The following is an 18622-nucleotide window of genomic DNA, read 5'->3' on the forward strand; positions in this document are numbered from 1 at the left end:
CGGGGATCCGCGAGGCAGGCCAAGCCGGGTGAGGGTGGGGGGAAGGATGAACGCTCTAACACCTCCCAGATCTGGCCAGGTCCTTTCCCCGCATGGCCCTAGCTCTCAAGTTCCCTCCCGAGTCAGCAAGGACAAGCTGGACGGGTCCTGAGCTGGTGGGGAACAGGGAAAGGCCCTGCAAGGTATCTAGGCCCACAAACAAAAGAAATGGGTTCTGCCCACGGGGCCCGAAGATTGAGTAGACGGAAAGCGGGGACGCTGTCCCCCGCCCCAAAGGCCGGGACACCGGGCGACGCGCACCGGGCCTCTCACGCTGGAGCGGGTGTGAGGGGTCGGCGCGAGCGCGCGCGGCGCCTCACGCGGCTTGGCAGCGCGGTGCGCATGCTCAGTCCGGTAGCTCTCCGGGCGGGGCGGGGGAGCCAGCGCTCCGAGGCGGGGGGAGGAGCGCTCACGCAGCCGCCCCTGACTGGAGCGGGCTCCGCCGCTGCTGCAGCGCTCAGCTCCCGGGCCCTGCCGAAGCCGGGTCTAGCATGTGCCGCGGCTCCCCCGCGGCGGCGGCGGCGGCGGCTCCTCTGCAGCAGCCTCAGCAGCAGCGGCCGCCATGGCCAAGGGCAGCGTGGAGCTCACCCGCGAGTTGCAAGGTACGAGGCTGCCTCGGTCTCTGGGACGCTCCGTCCGGGAGCATCCCAGATCCAGCGCGTTCCTCCCCGCGGTGCACCCCAGCCTGGTGCCTCACCCCCCACCCACCCACCCTACCCCCTGCACCCCGGCTCCAAGGCAGCCCCTGAATTCCAGTCTGGGCATCGCTGTCCCCGGAGTATCCTCCACTACCCGCCTTGCCTCACCCGATCAGGACCTTCCTGTCCCGTAGCCACCCGTCCCGCCCTTCAGTGACAGGTGCAGTTCCCTGGCGCTCCCTGGGGCTGACTGTTGGCGTTCCTGACCCACCCTCGGTGAAGCGTCCAGTCTCCCCTCTAGAGACTCCTGGCTTCCCCCGCCGGGCGGGGCCAGGCCCGCCCCGCCCGGCGATGGGAGCTGCCCCTGGTCCTGACCACTGCGTGGCTTAACACCCTCCTCCTCCTGGCCCCGCCCCGGAACTGGCCCTGAAGGACCCCTTAGGCTCTGGGCAGCGCCCAGGCCTGTGGGGCAAAGAAGGGGGTCAGGGAAGAGGCCCTGGATCGGAGCTAAAACCAGGAGCAGGAGAGTCTCTGCGGCTAGCCTCCCACAGCACCTGTCCCAGTCTACCCCCTTCTCGGTACCCACCACCCACACCTCAAGGCCTCCCCCGTTTGCATGGCTCTCAGAACCACCCAGCATTGCCCAGCATTGTCTCTGACCCCCAGAGACAGGAACACAGGCTAGCCCACGCAGAGCTCCGGATGCTCATGGATGCTCAGAGGCATGCTGCACTGTGGTGATCTCCCACACCTGCACACACACACAGCACAATCATGAGATGTGTGTAAACACACCTTCACAGAGATGGCACCCCAGCACATGTGTGCACACATACACACACACACTCACACACACACACTATATCCGGGTGGCTCGGCCAGCAGATGGGTATGGGGCTCATTTAAACATTAATTCCTCTCCCTGCCCAACACGCACACAGAGGAAGTGTCTGGCTCTGTGCCCCTTCCACAGCATACTCATTCACACTTACCTGTCCCCACCAATGCTACACTCAGGCTCCCTGACATCTCCAGGAGGCATGCACACCCATAGTAAAGACAGACATTCACACCCAGACCACCTAGAATATAGTCAAAGGGACACCCCACACCCCCACACACTGACTCACTGTGTATGTGTCAATGGCTGTTGTAGTGCATGGGTTGGAAAAATTCTTCACACTCTCAGAAGTGTAAGACACACCCTCCCACAGACAGTCAGCAACTGTCCCCTGACTCAGGGACATCAGGAGCTGGGGTTTTCTCCACACCCTACTCCCTCTCTGATAGGAAGAGAAAAGTCGAAAAAGAGAGAGTATGAAAAGTCACCCAAGAAGGAAAGGCCTCTGTACCTGTCCTCCTTTCTCTGTCTCTCTGTTTCTCTCTCTTCCCGTTTGACCCTGACTCTGCCTCTATCTGGAGAGCCCTGGGAAGTGGGGGTGGCCAGGGTAAGGGGAAGCTCTGAGCAGGCCCCCACCCACCCTCAGACAGCATCCGGAGGTGCCTGAGCCAAGGGGCTGTGCTCCAACAGCATCGTGTGAAGTTGGAAACAAAGCCCAAGAAGTTTGAGGACCGAGTGCTGGTGAGGGCACTGGGCATGTGGGGAGTGAGGAGGTGGCTGGTGAGGGCAGCTGGCCAGTAGAGGGCAAGGAGCTGGTAGGGCAGAAGAGACAGAAGTGGGTGGTCACTGAAGAGATGAAACCTGGAGGGAGGAGGCAGGGCTGGACTGGGTTGATGTCCAGAAGAAGTCTAGGACAGGGCATCAGGTTGGGGGGGTACTCCAAGAGCAGAGATGAAGGGCTTATGGAGGGCAGAAGCACCAGGGCCCAGCAGCCACCATGAGCTGCTGATATTCTTTTCCTCTCTGCAGGCCCTGACCTCCTGGCGCCTCCACCTATTTCCCCTCAAAGTCCCAGCCAAGGTGAGTTGGGCTGAGGAGCAGGAGAGCACCTGGCATGCTCCCTACCTCCCGAGCCTGGCAACCCAGGCCCTTACCAGGAGCTGAGCATCTCCATCCCTCCTAGGTGGAGAGCTCCTTCAATGTCCTGGAGATCCGTGCCTTCAACACGCTCAGTCAGAACCAGGTGAGTACCAGGGCTCTGGGCCCCATTACTGGGCCAACTGGAGGAGGGAGCAGAGAGGAGGGAGTCTGAGAGTCTGAAACTTCCTCTCCCCCAGATACTTGTGGAGACAGAGCGTGGCATGGTGAGCATGCGGCTGCCATCAGCTGAAAGTGTGGACCAGGTGACGCGCCATGTGAGCTCTGCCCTGTCCAAGGTCTGCCCTGGCCCTGGGTGAGTGGCAAATGAGGGATCTCTTAAGGGATTAGATGAGAGGGAGACTCCTCCTTCCCTTCCTCCTTCCCCTGGACCAGGGCCGAGGAGAAGGAGAGCTCTCATGTCCCCACTCCTGCTTTTTCCTGGGATGCAGGAGCTATAATGTGTGAAGAATTAAGAGCCTCTTTCCAGCCCTCTCTGGGATGACTTGTTTCTTTTCCAGGTGTTTGATCCGACGTGGAAATGCAGACACCCCAGAGGGGCCCCGAGACACATCCCCCAACTCTGAGACTTCAACATCTACCACCCACAGTGTCTGCGGTGAGCAGGGGCAGATGTGAGGAAAGTAGGCCCTAAACCATTTTGCGGGGAGTGCTTTGTGCATGGGGTGTTGCCTGGGCAGGCGGGGAGGGGCTTTGCCTACCCTGAGGACTCCATAGCTCCCAGACCTCAGGAAGTTCATGGCATAACAAGAACAAAGAGCACTGGCACATAAAGTGACCTTGACTGTTCTTGAACCCCAAGCCTATTCCCCATCTCCTTACCCTCATGGAGCCAGCCTATTTCCTGTCCCACAGGTGGCTTCTCTGAGACCTATGCTGCTCTGTGTGACTACAATGGGCTACACTGCCGTGAGGAGGTTCAATGGGTATGTTGGGCAGGGGCCCCGTAGGGGACAGGTGGGACCTGGAGGGAGGGGGCCAAGGAGGAAGTGGGGAGCAGGTGTGAGCCAGTTCCACCTCTCCAAGGATGTGGACACCATCTACCATGCTGAAGATAACCGGGAGTTCAATCTTTTGGATTTCAGCCACTTGGAGAGCCGGTAAGCAGATGGGGCAGAGACTCTACCCTCAAATTCCTAGCTCCAGCCCAATCCCAGCCTTTCCCAGAAGCACCTTTCTGGTCCCACAGCCCCAGCTCTATTTCCCTAACTCCATCCCATCCCCATCTACCTATCGAGGTCTTCCCCAGCCCAACCACCCCATCCTTGGTCTCTTCTTTTCTGACCCAGCCACCTGTTCACCACTTTTCTGCCCCCTTCCATATCCCCACAGAGACTTGGCCCTAATGGTGGCAGCCCTGGCCTACAACCAGTGGTTCACCAAACTCTACTGCAAGGACTTGCGGCTGGTAGGAACTAGGAGGGGCTGGTGAGGTGGGAGGAGTAGTGCCCCCTTTGGCCCCTGATCGCAAGACCCCCTCATTTCTCAGGGCTCTGAAGTGCTAGAACAGGTGCTACACACCCTGAGCAAGTCGGGGAGCCTTGAAGAGCTGGTGCTGGACAACGCCGGGCTCAAGACGTGAGGCCAGCCTCCTCCTTGGGCAGTAGTGCACCCTTGATATAGTTTTAGGGCCCCAGAACCTCAGAGTATGATATAGGCCTCTGGTCTATCTTATCCAGTGCCTCTCTTTACAGAAGAGGAGACCAAGGCCAAAAGAGGGCACAAAGCAAGTCGGAGGCCAAGCTAGGACTCACACCCAGGCCTCTGACCCCCAGCTCCATGGCCTTTCCCCAGGATGTTCCATGCCCCATCCTCTTTTTCCATTAACTACCAAGCAGGGTGGGCTGCTCCAGTCTTGAGGACCCAAAGCTCACCTTTGTCTCAGCACAACTTCCTAAGGTGTGGAATGCCCCCAGGTACTCCGGAGTGGTGACAAGCTCCCTGACAGGCCCTGAGCTGTTCCCCTGTTGTGGGGCCCTCTGACCATTGCAGCCCCAGCCAGGCAGGCAGGTAGAGGAGGAGGGGAAGCCCAAGGGCTGGGACATGGGGCTCTGCTCAGGACAAATCCTTCCTCCCCTTCCCTGAAGGGACTTTGTCCAGAAGCTGGCCGGGGTGTTTGGGGAGAACGGGAGCTGTGTGCTGCATGCCCTCACTCTGTCCCACAACCCCATCGAGGACAAGGGTGAGCCCCAGCCCTGAATCCTGTCCCCATCGCAATGCAGACCCATGTCCTAGCCCAGAGCCCAACCAGGTCTGAACAGGGGCTCTCCAGCCCCCTGCCCCCCGCCCTGACACCTCCATCCCTGACCCCAGGCCTGTACCCTACTAGAGCCCCCAACCTGACTTTGTGCCACCTGCGCCCATGGCCCTGCCTCTCACTGGGCCCGTTTCTCTCTCCACTCCCCAGGATTTCTCAGTCTGAGCCAGCAGCTCCTCTGCTTCCCCACTGGCCTAACCAAACTGTGCCTGGCCAAGACTGCCATTTCCCCTCGAGGTACTCGCACCAGGACCCCTGACCTCTGATCCTACCCCGGTGCTGCCTGGGGTATTGAGCTCCAGAGGTATACCCACACACTCACACACCACCTCAGGGACAGAGGAGTGAAAAGGAGCCACGTTTGGGGAGTGGGGAAGAGTTATGTACTGAGGGGAAGAGGTGGGGCTGGGGGCCAACCCAGCCCAGTGCCCGCTGTGCTCAGGGCTCCAGGCACTCGGCCAGACCTTTGGGGCCAACCCAGCCTTTGCCAGCTCCCTTCGATACCTGGACCTGAGCAAGAACCCTGGGCTCCTCGCCACGGACGAGGCCAATGTGAGTCCTCGGAACAGCCTCAGCCCCCTGTAGAAAGCATGCTCAAGCTTCAGGAGCTGGGAGGCCTTTTGCCCTAGGGTCCCCGGCGGTGGCGAGACTCTATCATCCCTTCCCCTGCAGCTCCTCTATCCTTCCTGCTCTAGGCCCTCTACAGTTTTCTGGCCCAACCCAATGTCCTGGTGCACCTGGACCTGTCAGGGACTGACTGCACCATAGACTTGGTGAGGAGTTGGTGGGGGAAGCCCATCCAAGGTGATTTGGGGAGACCATGGTGGGCCTCTGTCTCACCCCCCATCCCTGAGTACACAGGTGGGCAGAGCTGTCTGGATGACTTCAGGTTCAGCTGAAGTATAAAGCAATGTCCGTAGTTCATACAGTGTGGCACTTTATCCAGGTCACAGGGTTGTGCTGGCTGTGCCTAAATGCCAGCCGTTGCTCCATTCCCCAGCTGTGTGCCCTGGCACAGAAGTGTGTCCCGGGGGAATGGATGCTTTTCCTAACTTGAACAAGCCATCTTAGGAGTCAATGGTGGCCCTGACTTTATACATCCACTGCCTATGAGCAGCTCCACACCCCTGGAAGCCAGACAGGGAGTAGACCCGCGTTCCACAGGGGAAAAAACAGAGGCTTCAAGAATCTGAGTGGGCACCAACAGTGGAGCTCCCACAGGCCAACCAGAAAGTGAAGAGCCAGGAACTTCGATGGAGAGGGAGGAGGGGTCCTTTCCTGCCGCTCCCCCACCCCTTCCAGCTCCCCTGAGACCCACTACGTCTCCCCCACAGCTTCTCGGTGCCCTGCTCCATGGCTGCTGCTCCCACCTCACCTACCTCAACCTGGCTCGCAACAGCTGCTCCCACAGGTGGGAAGGAGGGGGAAGGGAAGATAGGGCAAGCCATGGCCAACCCCCTCCCTTGCTGACCCCAGGGGTCTCTCCACAGGAAGAGTCGAGAGGCCCCACCGGCCTTCAAGCAGTTCTTCAGCAGCGCCTACACACTGAGCCACGTCAACCTGTCAGCCACGAAGCTGCCCCTGGAGGCCCTCAGGTCGGGTGGGTGCAGGGTTGGGGGGGCATCCAAGGGAGCCACGGGGAGCGGGGAGGGGTAAAGGAGGGCCTGCTGACCTTCCCCCACAGGGCGCTGCTTCAGGGCCTCTCCCTCAACAGTCACCTCGGTGACCTACACCTGGATCTCAGCAGCTGTGAGGTGAGCCCCCAGTCCCCAGCACCTCTGCCCGCCCGCCACCCATGTGCATTTCTTGGACCTAAGTCAAACCCTGCCTCCATCTAGCCTCTGTGCTGACCCTCTGCAACCCCCTGACCTGGCCACACCACCACGTTCCTCTCTGTCTGAGGTGTGGCCCTGTTTTCCAGAGGCCATTCATTTTCAGTTTCTAGTATCTCGGTCCTTCAAGTTTTGGGGTGGGATATACCAGACTTTTCCACCAGAGGGCAGGAGCAAGCTGTCTCAGGAATAGCGGCCTTTCTGGCTAAAGGGAGGAAAGTGAGCCCTAGGGAAGGATCTGGTGTAGGGAAAGAGCCTCCCTGATTTTACACCCAGATCCTGGCATGACCTTGAGTCCTGGTGTGAGTACTCTGATCTCTAATTATTAAAGGTACCATATCCCCCACCCCAATCCCTGCCTTCACCACCTCACCTTGTCCCTGCAGCTCCGCTCAGCGGGAGCCCAAGCCTTGCAGGAGCAACTGGGAGCTGTCGCCTGTGTAGGCAGCCTGGATCTGTCGGACAATGGTGAGTAACAGTGCCTCCCTTCCCTGGGGCCAGAGGAGAACAGGGGCCTGGGGCATGCAGAAGCAGCCCTGAAGGGACACCAGTCAGTCTCAGGCCTCGAGGCCAGGCCTCTCCCATTTGCTCACCAGGGTTTGACTCGGACCTCCTGACACTGGTGCCCGCCCTTGGCAAGAACAAGTCCCTCAAGCACCTGTTTCTGGGCAAGAACTTCAATGTCAAGGCCAAGTGAGGCCCCCTTTCCATGCCCACAGACCCTCGTCCCATCATTCATCCATCCTCTTAGCTCACCGCATTACCTCTGGCCACCTCTCTCCTCCAATAGCATGACCCCAGCCCCTCCCCTCCTACTCTGAGCCCCGCCTCCCTGCAGGACCCTGGAGGAGATCCTCCACAAGCTGGTACAGCTGATCCAGGAAGAGGACTGTGTGAGTGCCTGGGCCTGGGAGGGACCTGCAGTTGGAGGAGGCTTCTGGGACTGGGCCCAACCCCACCTTGCCCACACAGTCCCTGCAGTCCCTGTCGGTGGCAGACTCCCGGCTGAAGCTTCGCACCAGTATCCTCATCAATGCCCTGGGCAGCAACACCTGCCTAGCCAAGGTGGATCTGAGCGGCAATGGCATGGAGGACATCGGGGCCAAGATGCTGTCTAAGGCCCTGCAGATAAACTCCTCCCTCAGGTGGGGCCCACACCTGGACTCCCTGACCTGGAGCCCCAGCCCCTCCCCATACATACACAATCTCCCTGCTTGCCTTGATGCTCTGGATCACAGCTTCCAGAAGACCCCCAGCCCCAGAACCATCTCTGACCAAGAGGATTGTGTCCCTGGCCCCTAGTAGGGACCCGGGGCGGGGAGGGGTGCCAAACTGGTGGTTACCCTGCCCCCAGAACTATCCTATGGGATCGGAACAATACATCTGCCCTGGGCTTCCTGGACATCGCAAGGGCCCTGGAGAGGTGAGTAGACCATGGTCCTGCCCTAATCCAAGTCCCTAGCCTCCCTGTGCCTGAATCAGGCCTGAACAACTCTTGCCCCACCCCAGCCCCTTTGGCCTATTTGCACAGAAATTTTAGGAAGGGCCATGAAAGAGAGAAGTGATGAGCAAAGGGGCTGGAGGGTGGCTTACCAACAGAGGAGGCAGGGGCCTCCCATCCCCACCTGTTCCCACTCAGCTGTGCCCCTGTGTCCCACAGCAACCACACGTTGCGCTTCATGTCCTTCCCCGTGAGTGACATCTCCCAAGCCTACCGCAGCGCCCCTGAGCGCACCGAGGACGTCTGGCAGAAGGTGCAGGGTGCTGTCCTAAGCAGGGTGGGACAGCAAGGGGCAGCGGGCAGCCCACATCCCTAGGCCCTGACCCACCACCCCCATCGTCTCTAGATCCAATGGTGCTTAGTGAGGAACAACCACTCCCAGACATGCCCCCAGGAGCAGGCCTTCAGGCTGCAGCAGGGCCTGGTGACCAGCAGCGCCGAGCAAGTAAACGTTTCCCTCTGGGACACAGGGGGCACGCCTGGGGCATGCAGGGCACAGGTGTGATGTGAGAGAAAACTGAGTAGGGGAGCATGAAGAGGCACTGCATGGTGGTCCTTATCACTGGACTGAGCATGTGGGGAAGCATAAAGAAAGGACCTGCAGGATATGTCCTGCATATGTTTCAAACATACGTGGGCGAACACAGGAGTGCACAGGACTCCAGGAGCTCACCTGGGCATTCAAGAAGGCCATAGCAAGGGAGACCAGGCCAGCCAGAGACATCATCTCCACCACTGTCGGTGCCAGCACCAGTAGCACCACCTAAGGGGTCCCACCTGTGAAGATGTGGAAGCAGGGGTCCCCTTGACACTCCTGCCACTGTGCTCCAGATGCTGCAGCGGCTGTGTGGACGGGTGCAGGAGGAGGTTCGGGCCCTGAGGCTGTGTCCCCTGGAGCCCGTGCAGGATGAGCTGCTCTACGCTCGGGACCTCATCAAGGATGCCAAGAACTCCAGGGCGGTGAGCCCTCCGAAGCCCACCCTTCCCCCGCAGTCTAGAGAACCCAAGAAGGCTGACCATGCTAAGCCATGCCAGCCCTGCCCTGTGCATCTGCCTTCCTAGCATAGGCCCCCCAGAGACCTAGCAAGTCCTGGTTCTGGCCTGCTAATCATAACCCCTTCCTTCTCCAGCTGTTTCCCAGCCTCTATGAGCTGGGCCACGTGCTGGCCAATGACGGGCCTGTGCGGCAGAGGCTGGAATCAGTAGCAAGTGAGGTGTCCAAAGCTGTGGACAAGGAACTGCAGGCAAGTACTGGAGGAAGGAGGAAGCCATGGTGGGAGCCCAGTGTTGACTGAGGTCCTAAGCCAAGAACTGAAGTCAAACTGGGGAGACTACTGGAGGGCCAGGAGGACAGGCACAGAGTCGAGACCACACACAGTCCCACTGTGCCAAGGCATTGCTACAATATGAGCTTGGGATTTTTTTCTGCTAGCTTTGTCCCTGAACTCTGTCTGCCACCCTTTGAATATTTTTTTTTTTTTTTTTTTTTGAGACAGTCTCACTCTGTCGCCCAGGCTGGAGTGATCTCAGCTCAGTGCAACCTCTACCTCCCAAGTTCAAGTGATTCTCCTGACTTTGCCTCCCAAGTAGCTGGGATTACAGGCTCATGCCACAGTGCCTGGCTAGTTATTGTATTTTTAGTAGAGATGGGGTTTCATCATGTTGGTTAGACTGGTCTTGAACTCCTGACCTCAAGTGATCCACCACCTCAGCCTCCCAAAGTGCTGGGATTACAGGCGTGAGCCACTGTGCCCGGCCCCGCTCTGGGTTTTGATCCTTGGACTGACTCCCCCTGTCTATATGGTAGGGTGGAAGGAGCACTGACCAGAAAGTGGGGAAGCCTGAGTGTCCAAGGCTCTGCCACTAATGGTTTTGTGACTGTAGGTGGGACCCTCTTAGCATGAGGGGCTGGAATAGAGAAAGTCACTTCTCCTGTGGTGCCAGCCCTGACCCTGCTTGCCTTGGGCCTCTGGCCTCCCTTTCCCCAATACTAGGTGATCCTGGAGTCCATGGTCAGCCTGACACAGGAGTTATGCCCTGTGGCCATGCGGGTGGCAGAGGGGCACAACAAGATGCTGAGCAATGTGGCAGAACGTGTCACTGTACCCCGGAACTTCATCAGAGGGGCGCTGCTGGAGCAAGCAGGACAGGACATTCAGAACAAGCTGGAGTGAGAGGCAAAGGGCAGGGCTGGGAGCTGGGCTGGATTTGGCCCAGATCACTTAGGGACTTGGGACTGGAGAGTTATCAGCAATGAATAATGAATGGTACAATCTCCATTGCAAGGATCAATCTTTAACCAAATGCAACCTTGCTATTTAGGGTCTGACTGGTCTTTGCCCTAGAAAACTAAGTGCTGAGCTGGGGTTTAGGAGCCAAGGTGGTGCCCACAGGTGTACACACACACACTCACACACATACACCAGGAATGAGAAATACACAATGCTCCCTCAGAGGCATGGACAAAGAAAGGTCGCTGAGTTAGGTACATGGAAGCTCTGTCTTCCTCCCAGTTTTCATTGCCCCTAGAGTTCTTTCATTCTGGGTCTGGGTGCCACCACTCACCAAAGCAAAGGAAAACTAGTACACATACCCATGAAACAGCCAGGCTCAAGGAGAGGTCTTTTCTACCCTCACAGTAGCAACTAGCAGGATTTAGTTACTCAGCACCCCAGTGACCTTGCCATGTTCCACTGGGGCTCCAGGGGCCTAACCTAGGGTCCCCTTGTTCCTTCTTCTCCTCTAATTCCTCTGTCCCCACACATAGTTGGGCTGGGGGCTCCAGGGTGGGACTAGATGTGTGCTTATGGAGAACAGAGTGTCTCGAGCCTAGGCTGCCTCCTTTCGCAGCTACATGCTCTTCATGGGCATCCAGGCCAGGCCAGCTGGCCATTCTCTCAGGCTCTGTGGGAGGGAGTGGCTCAGGGGCCATGTAGGGGGCTTAGGTGCTACTGTTCTGAGCAGCCGCACCTGTGCCCACAGCGAAGTGAAGCTCTCAGTCGTCACCTACCTAACCAACTCCATAGTGGATGAGATCCTGCAAGAGCTCTATCATTCCCACAAGAGCCTGGTAAGGCTTCTGCAACCTGGCCTAGCTCGGGCATGCTCTCCACCCCACATCATCCTGTCTCCCTAATCACCCTCCTCCCAAGGCCCTGGGAGGTGGGCACCTTCATTGGAATCCTGTTCATACCTGCCCTTCCCCAGGCCCGGCACCTGACCCAGCTAAGGACACTGTCAGATCCACCAGGAGGCCCAGGACAAGGGCAGGATCTGTCCTCCCGGGGCCGAGGCCGGAATCATGACCATGAGGAGACCACAGATGATGAACTTGGGACCAACATTGTGAGTCCCCCACTTCCTGCTCCCCTCCTTAATAACCTGGGCCTTGCCCTTAAACCTGCACAACAGTGTCCCCTTCTACTGCTCTGGACTCCCCTGGCCACCTCACTGTGCCTGGCCTTCTGCCCCCAACCCCAATCCAGCCCAATCTCTTCCTTCATCCCAATGGCTCAACCCCCTGAGGCGTGAGGGGCAGAATGGATTCAAATGAGAAGGCTTTATGAGGAGCGGGTAGCTCTGGGTGAGGTTCCTGGCCCTGCCACTTGTCTTCATTTCTACAGGACACTATGGCCATCAAAAAGCAGAAACGCTGCCGCAAGATCCGGCCAGTATCTGCCTTCATCAGTGAGTCTCCCAGCCTCTGTTCTCATGGGCATCCTCCATAGCCCCTCTTTCCCTTGAATATTTCTGTCTCCCCATCCTACTTTCTCCCTATTCCTTTGCTAGTCCCTCTGATGCTGCTGTCCTTGCAGGTGGGAGCCCTCAGGACATGGAAAGCCAACTGGGGAACCTGGGGATCCCCCCTGGCTGGTTCTCAGGACTCGGGGGCAGCCAGCCCACAGCTAGTGGCTCCTGGGAAGGTCTATCTGAGCTGCCTACTCATGGCTACAAACTAAGGCATCAAACACAAGGGAGGCCCCGCCCACCCAGGACCACACCTCCAGGACCTGGTCGGCCCAGCGTGAGTCCCTAAGGCCTCACAAGAGGATCACCTTCACTTAGTGTGATGCCAGAGCCAAGGGTTTTACGTTTAGGACCCCAATGCCAGAGATAGGCAGGAGCCCAGGCATGCCAGTGAACAGATGAGGGATTATCCAGTTTGTATGGGAGTTAGACCTTGTCACATATAAGAAATCTTTGTCTGCCAGGCAGTGCCATTCTTATTTTGGTGAAGGATAGAGCCACCAAGAACACCAAGAGACACCAAGCTTAGGAAACACCGGGTGAACCGACGTGTAAATTTCCATAAATGTCCAAGCCCAAAGGGAAATGCCCTGAGTGGATGGGAGGTGGGACTTCCGGACCTAGATGAGATGTCCCACAGGACTTTCCTCCCAGCAGATGTCAGCACCTGGGACTCGTCAGGAGAATGGGATGGCCACCCGCCTAGATGAGGGGCTGGAGGACTTCTTCAGCCGAAGGGTCATGGATGAAAGTTCCAGGTGTGATGCCTAAACACACTCCCATTTTCAGCAGGGCCCAAGGCCCTGGAAGGGCTCCATGTCCTCCCAGCTCCCGTGGGAGTCTCTATAACAACGATGCCCAAAGCCAGTCTCCGTAGGACATTTCCCCACATTCTCATCCTTCCCCACCTAGCCCTTAGGTCCAATGGCCTCTGCATCTTCTCAGGACAGCTGGGAAGAAATGGGGCAAGAGTGAACCACCACAGTGGGGTCGGGGGCAGGTGGGGATGAGAGGGAGGCGGGGGGCAGCAGCCCTGGGACAGGATACCATTTTAGTGGTGACAGGTCCAGGAGGTAGTGTTCCCCGCACCGTCCAGCTGACTGCCCGGTGTCTGTCCATGAGGAACCAGGTCACTTGGAGAAGCTGAGAGGAGATGCGGGGCTGGTGAGGGAGATGGGAGGAAATAGTCAGTCTGGGGGAAAGGCTGCCGGAGGATTACAATGGGACAGGGAAGGTGAGGGCATCATCTCCCCTCAAAACTAAGTGGAAAGGGCTGCAGTGCAGCAGGAGAGACCAGATGAAAGGAAAGCAGGTTCAGCAGACCCAGGATTGAGCTTGCATCTGGCATTTGTCACTAACTTACCCCAACTACCAGCTACCCCCGGACTCTGAGGACCGTGCGGCCAGGACTCTCGGAGCCACCGCTGCCTCCACTTCAGAAGAAGAGGCGCCGGGGCCTGTTTCACTTTCGTCGGCCCCGGAGCTTCAAGGGGGACAGGGGGCCAGGGTCCCCCACCACTGGACTCCTCCTCCCTCCACCCCCACCCCCTCCCCCGACTCAGGAGAGCCCCCCCAGCCCAGACCCTGCAAGCCTTGGCAATAACTCCTCTCCCTGCTGGAGCCCAGAGGAGGACGGCAGCCTCCTCCCTGGATTTGGTGGGGGCCGGGGGCCTTCCTTCCGGAGGAAGATGGTAAGTGAGGCAGGGGATGCTGTATCTTCACCTTTTCCTGCCCCACACATATCCCAGTCTCCTACCCCACCCCAAGCTTAATGGAGGAATGCTAGGACCCAGGGTTCTTGGGAATGTTGGTCATATCTGTTCTCCTCTCCTTGAGAATGGACTAAGACCATAGCCAAGAGCATGCTGGGAGTGCTGTATGTGAATGCAGGCATTGGAAGGACTCTTTTTTTTTTTTTTTTTTTTTTTTTTTTTTGAGACGGAGTTTCGGTCTTGTTACCCAGGCTGGAGTGCAATGGCGCGATCTCGGCTCACCGCAACCTCCGCCTCCTGGGTTCAGGCAATTCTCCTGCCTCAGCCTCCTGAGTAGCTAGGATTACAGGCACGTGCCACCATGCCCAGCTAATTTTTTTGTATTTTTAGTAGAGACGGGGTTTCACCATGTTGACCAGGATGGTCTCGATCTCTTGACCTCGTGATCCACCCGCCTTGGCCTCCCAAAGTGCTGGGATTACAGGCTTGAGCCACCGAGCCCGGCGGAAGGACTCTTTAGAGCAGGCGTCCCCAAACTACAGCCCCGTGCGCCGGATGCGGCCCCCTGAGGCCATTTATCCAGCCCCCCGCCGCACTTCAGGAAGGGGCACTTCTTTCATTGGTGGTCAGTGAGAGGAGCACAGTATGTGGCGGCCCTCCAACGGTCTGAGGGACAGTGAACTGGCCCCCTGTGTAAAAAGTTTGGGGACACCTGCTTTAGAGGGTCTCAGCAGGGCTTCCCCATGCCCAGGGGCTCCGTGAGGAAGGGGTCCTCATGGCAACTCCCTTGCAGCCTGGGGAGCCCCCTTCCACCAGGAACTGTTAATAAGAGACCTTGTTCTAGGGCACTGAGGGGTCGGAGCCAGGGGAGGAGGGCCCAGCCCCTGGGACAGCACAGCAGCCAAGGGTTCATGGTGTCGCCCTTCCCGGGTTGGAAAGAGCCAAGGGTTGGAGCTTCGATGGGAAACAAGAGGTGAGTGGAGCCTGGGACAACAAACTGTGGATCCTGAGGGTACCTGTCCACCACCCTCTCCTCCCCGCTCCCTCATCCCTGGTGGCTCAGTAGGGAAAGCAGATGCTTTGAAATTAGAAGATATTAGCTGCTGTTCAGCCCCCACCACATACTTGCCATGGAATCCTGGACTGGTCACTTAACCTCTTGGAGCCTCTCCTTCTTTACTGTAAAATGAGGGGTTATAAAAATACGTACCTCTAGAGCTCTGTTTCCCAAGCAATGTTGACTCAACTATAACCTTTGTGACTGATTTTTACCTGAATTATTACTTAAATAATATTTTTATTTAAATTAACTCACCTTTTTTTAACTTAGGCTAGACCTAGGCATTATTATCTTTAAAATCACAGGCTTTTTGAATGAGTCATGTTTTCTTCTACTACACATAAAATAAACATGTAACTATAAATATGGAAGTATACTTATTTGTGTAAGCATTTCTTGTGCCCCTGGGGAGGTATGCATGCCATTCTTTGGGAAACAGTTTAAGTGTCTAGGAACTAATGACATGAGGATGATGTGGAGATGCTAGAGCAGAAGCCCTTTGTCAGCTGCAGTCCTGCCATGGAGGAGACTTTCTTGCAGCCTGACCCACTGTTCTTTCAGGGCCCAGGCCCAGACCAGGAGGGCAGCACCCAGACCTGGCAGAAACGGCGCTCTTCAGATGATGCAGGTAAGAACGGTCATATTCAAGCCCTTCCTTTGACCCCTCTTCTCAAGGACCCCTCCTAATCTACCTTATTCATTTCTCCTTCCCTCTTTCTCATCCCCTCTCTCTACTCCAGGGCCTGGAGCCTGGAAGCCCCCACCACCACCCCAAAGCACCAAACCAAGCTTCAGCGCCATGCGCCGAGCAGAGGCTACATGGCACATAGGTATGGAAAGCCTCTTTCGGGCAGCAGTATTGAAAGCCCAGAGTGTATCCAAAGAAACAGAAGCCATGGCTGGGGAATTTATGGCCAAGGTGTGGCAGTGAGAAGTCAGCACAGTGAAAATGTTTAAGGATATGTAAAAGCTATATCCAAAAGAGACAACCCAATCCAAACAAAGCTTCTACAGAACAAAAGCGGCTTCTCCAGTGTTAGCAGACAGGATGGCTCTGGTGAATTCTCTAGGGCAGCTGCAGCCTGTGGCCACCATCAGCACAGTGGTACCCTCTGTAGAGAAGGCTTCTCTCTGTACCTTGCTGGGAAGAGGTTGGGCAAGCCAAACTGCCAGCAAGTATCAGCTATGCCAAGCCCACCTCACACATTCCAGCCTCCTTCAGATGTCACTCAACAACTCACCCTCAGCTCACACAGAAAGGTGCCCCAAACATGGGCAAAAGCTCTGCCTTGGAGGTCAGAAACCTGTGGTATTAGTCTTCCTCAGCCACCCACGATCTTAAACAAGTCATTTACTTTCTGGCTTCATGACTGGAGGAATAAAAGCGAAGGGACTGGGGATTACCCCAGGCACGACACTTCCCTTCTGCTGGCTTCAGAGCACCTTCCATTTAGGGAGCCACTAAAGAAAAGCTGGTCAGCTCAGCATCAACTTCACTTGCCAGAGGCCTGGACTGCAACCTTCCATCAATACTGACATAGACAAAACCTCCCTATAGATGGAGACACTCCCTCAGCCTCTTCCACTCCCACCACCAGCCTAGGGCGTAAGGGCCAGAAAGAGCTAAGAGCTAAGCAGGCTGGTCTGGCTCAGGCCACATGCTCCCCACTGTCCCATTCCACCCATTCTGCATCTTCCCCTCTCTCCCCTGTAGTGCAGAACCAGGCCGTCCTGAAACTTGGAGTGCCCGTGCCCTTGCCTCTTCCTCCAAGGCCAACCCAGGACTGGGGGCATCTTGGCTGATTTTTCCATCCCACACACAGGCTAATTAAAGCACCCAAAGTAGGGCTCCATCTTTCATTAAGGAAACCACAATAGTCAGTTGCCCCACTGCACACACACCTCACATATCCACACGCAGACAATGCTTTCCAGTGTCAGACCCACAGGCTCATGTTGCGTAAAGGCCACAGGGGTGGGAGATGAGTGTGCCAGGGCACCTCTCCATCTAAATCAGACTTTCACACAGAGTTCTGGGAATGCCAGGCTGCAGCCTTGGCAGAGCCCCCAGGGCACTGCAGCCTGGATGAGCAGCCATGCCTGTGGACCCAGCAGGCCCTGCGCCCTGGCTCTGCCCCAGCAGGAAAGGGCTCAGGCACTGCTCTGCAAGAGGGACAGCTAAGCCAGAGTCCCCTCCAGAGGTGATGGCCTCAGGATGATCCTGGGAAACAAGGGCTAAGGAACATGGACATAGAAAGGCACATGAAAGGCAGAAACATAGGAGAAAGTGGGCTTGGAGGGAGAAAGTCCTGGCCTCCAGGGCTTCACTGGATTGAGATGGGGAAGGGCTATGCAAGAATGCCTTTTCCTGCAGCTTCTCCTCTCTCCCATCCCTAGCTGAAGAGAATGCCCCCAACCACAGCTGCCAGAGCCCCAGCCCAGCCTCCCAAGATGGGGAAGAGGAGAAGGAGGGGACCCTCTTCCCAGAGAGGACACTTCCAGCTAGGAATGCCAAGGTGAGGGCCCGCAAGGTGGGCAGGGGAGGCACTTTGATGAGGCAAAGGGACTAACTGAGCCAGCATCTTCCTTCCTCCACCAGCTACAGGACCCCCCTCTAGCTCCACAGCTTCCCAAGCCAATGGCTGTGCCCAGGGGTCGCCAGCCTCCCCAGGAGCCAGGGGTCAGGGAGGAAGCTGAGGCTGGGGGTGCAGCTCCAGGAGTCAACAAACACCGGCTAAGGCTGGGCTCACAGCAAGACCAAGAGGAGCCCGAAGTCCAAGGTCGGCCACCCTGGCTGAGTGGGGGGCTCGGGGCACCTCTAGGACTTTGCTGCCCACGTCAGGTCCTCTTCCAGAGCATGGAATGAGTGACAACCAGGAGTCACAGCCTGGATGAGCATCCTAGCCTGAGCCCCACTCCTGTGATAGGCCTGCTTTGACTGTTATTTCAGGGCCTCCTGATCCAGGCCGGCGGACTGCCCCCCTGAAGCCCAAGAGGACACGGCGGGCACAGTCCTGTGACAAGCTGGAACCTGATAGAAGACGGCCCCCTGACCCCACAGGTGCTGGTGGTGAGAGGGCAGTTCCCCCTTCCCACCTATCTGTCCAACAATCCCCTACCCCCAATGCCAGGTGGCCACTTGTCCCTGCCCAGGAAACAGGACTCCCTGGATTTGTCCCCAGCAGGAACCAGTGAGCCAGGAACAGACTGACAGCTGCCACAACACCCTCCTCAGCCCTCGACATGTGCCTCACAAGGACTTGGACCCCTATCCACCCCTAGCCCCCCAGGGCCCCCTGCCAGCCCCTGTCCTACAGGGGCAAGACAGCAGGACCAGGCATGGGGGAGCTGGCGGCAGGAACTAGAAGAGAGGGAGCCACCTGGAGAGATGGAGGCTCTCAGTACCTGCCTCGATTCCTCTCTCTGCAGAGAGCTTCCGGGTAGGGGCCTGTCTCCTCCCCCGGGAGTGTGGATCTCTGTCCCTCTATGCCCAGGGACTCTCTCCCCACTTGTATAGAATAAAAAAACAAAATCACTGCCTGCCTCAAGTCTCTGCTATCGTCCCCATTCACGGCCTCCACCATCTGCTTCCTTCCCAGAAACCCTCAGAGCTTGGCCACAGTAGGGAAAAGTGAGAAACATCCCACAGGGATAGACCTGGGGTTCTGAGAGGAGCAGGATTTAAAAACATAACTGCTGAGGGAAAGGGACTAAGTCTCCAAGCCAAAGTGGGTGTTATACACAGGGTCAGGGCTGAGCTGTCTGGAGAAGGAACCAAAAGGACAGAAACCAGCACCAGTGTCTGTCCAGCTTTTGGAGGTGTAATGGGATTGGAAG

At 57.4% G+C, this 18622-nt stretch overlaps 1 protein-coding gene across 9 annotated transcripts; it reads left to right on the forward strand.

The window, feature by feature from the left end:
• Nucleotides 1-415: 415 nt before the first annotated feature.
• CARMIL3 (capping protein regulator and myosin 1 linker 3) lies at nucleotides 416-18321 on the forward strand. Of its 9 annotated transcripts, none has more exons than XM_039469437.2 (40): nucleotides 416-641; nucleotides 2165-2259; nucleotides 2548-2598; nucleotides 2702-2761; nucleotides 2856-2971; nucleotides 3177-3274; nucleotides 3532-3602; nucleotides 3703-3776; nucleotides 4009-4084; nucleotides 4166-4254; nucleotides 4764-4858; nucleotides 5084-5170; nucleotides 5376-5485; nucleotides 5629-5706; nucleotides 6268-6344; nucleotides 6424-6528; nucleotides 6618-6687; nucleotides 7152-7233; nucleotides 7362-7458; nucleotides 7604-7658; nucleotides 7738-7910; nucleotides 8120-8188; nucleotides 8426-8519; nucleotides 8613-8711; nucleotides 9098-9226; nucleotides 9397-9510; nucleotides 10261-10436; nucleotides 11249-11336; nucleotides 11474-11611; nucleotides 11890-11953; nucleotides 12082-12290; nucleotides 12668-12771; nucleotides 13389-13704; nucleotides 14570-14698; nucleotides 15347-15413; nucleotides 15526-15615; nucleotides 17183-17301; nucleotides 17385-17565; nucleotides 17736-17846; nucleotides 17968-18321. In XM_039469437.2, exons 1-40 carry the CDS (start codon nucleotides 602-604, stop codon nucleotides 17994-17996), a joined length of 4125 nt encoding a protein of 1374 aa, XP_039325371.2. In that variant the 5' UTR covers nucleotides 416-601; the 3' UTR covers nucleotides 17997-18321. The 9 variants fall into 9 exon arrangements, with proteins under 9 accessions (XP_039325371.2, XP_039325373.2, XP_074249343.1 ...); XM_039469439.2 differs by having other exon boundaries at nucleotides 17971-18321; XM_074393242.1 differs by having other exon boundaries at nucleotides 17751-17846.
• Nucleotides 18322-18622: the final 301 nt, after the last annotated feature.

Source organism: Saimiri boliviensis, chromosome 2 (assembly GCF_048565385.1).
Source record: "Saimiri boliviensis isolate mSaiBol1 chromosome 2, mSaiBol1.pri, whole genome shotgun sequence".
Taxonomy (NCBI): Eukaryota; Metazoa; Chordata; class Mammalia; order Primates; family Cebidae; genus Saimiri; species Saimiri boliviensis.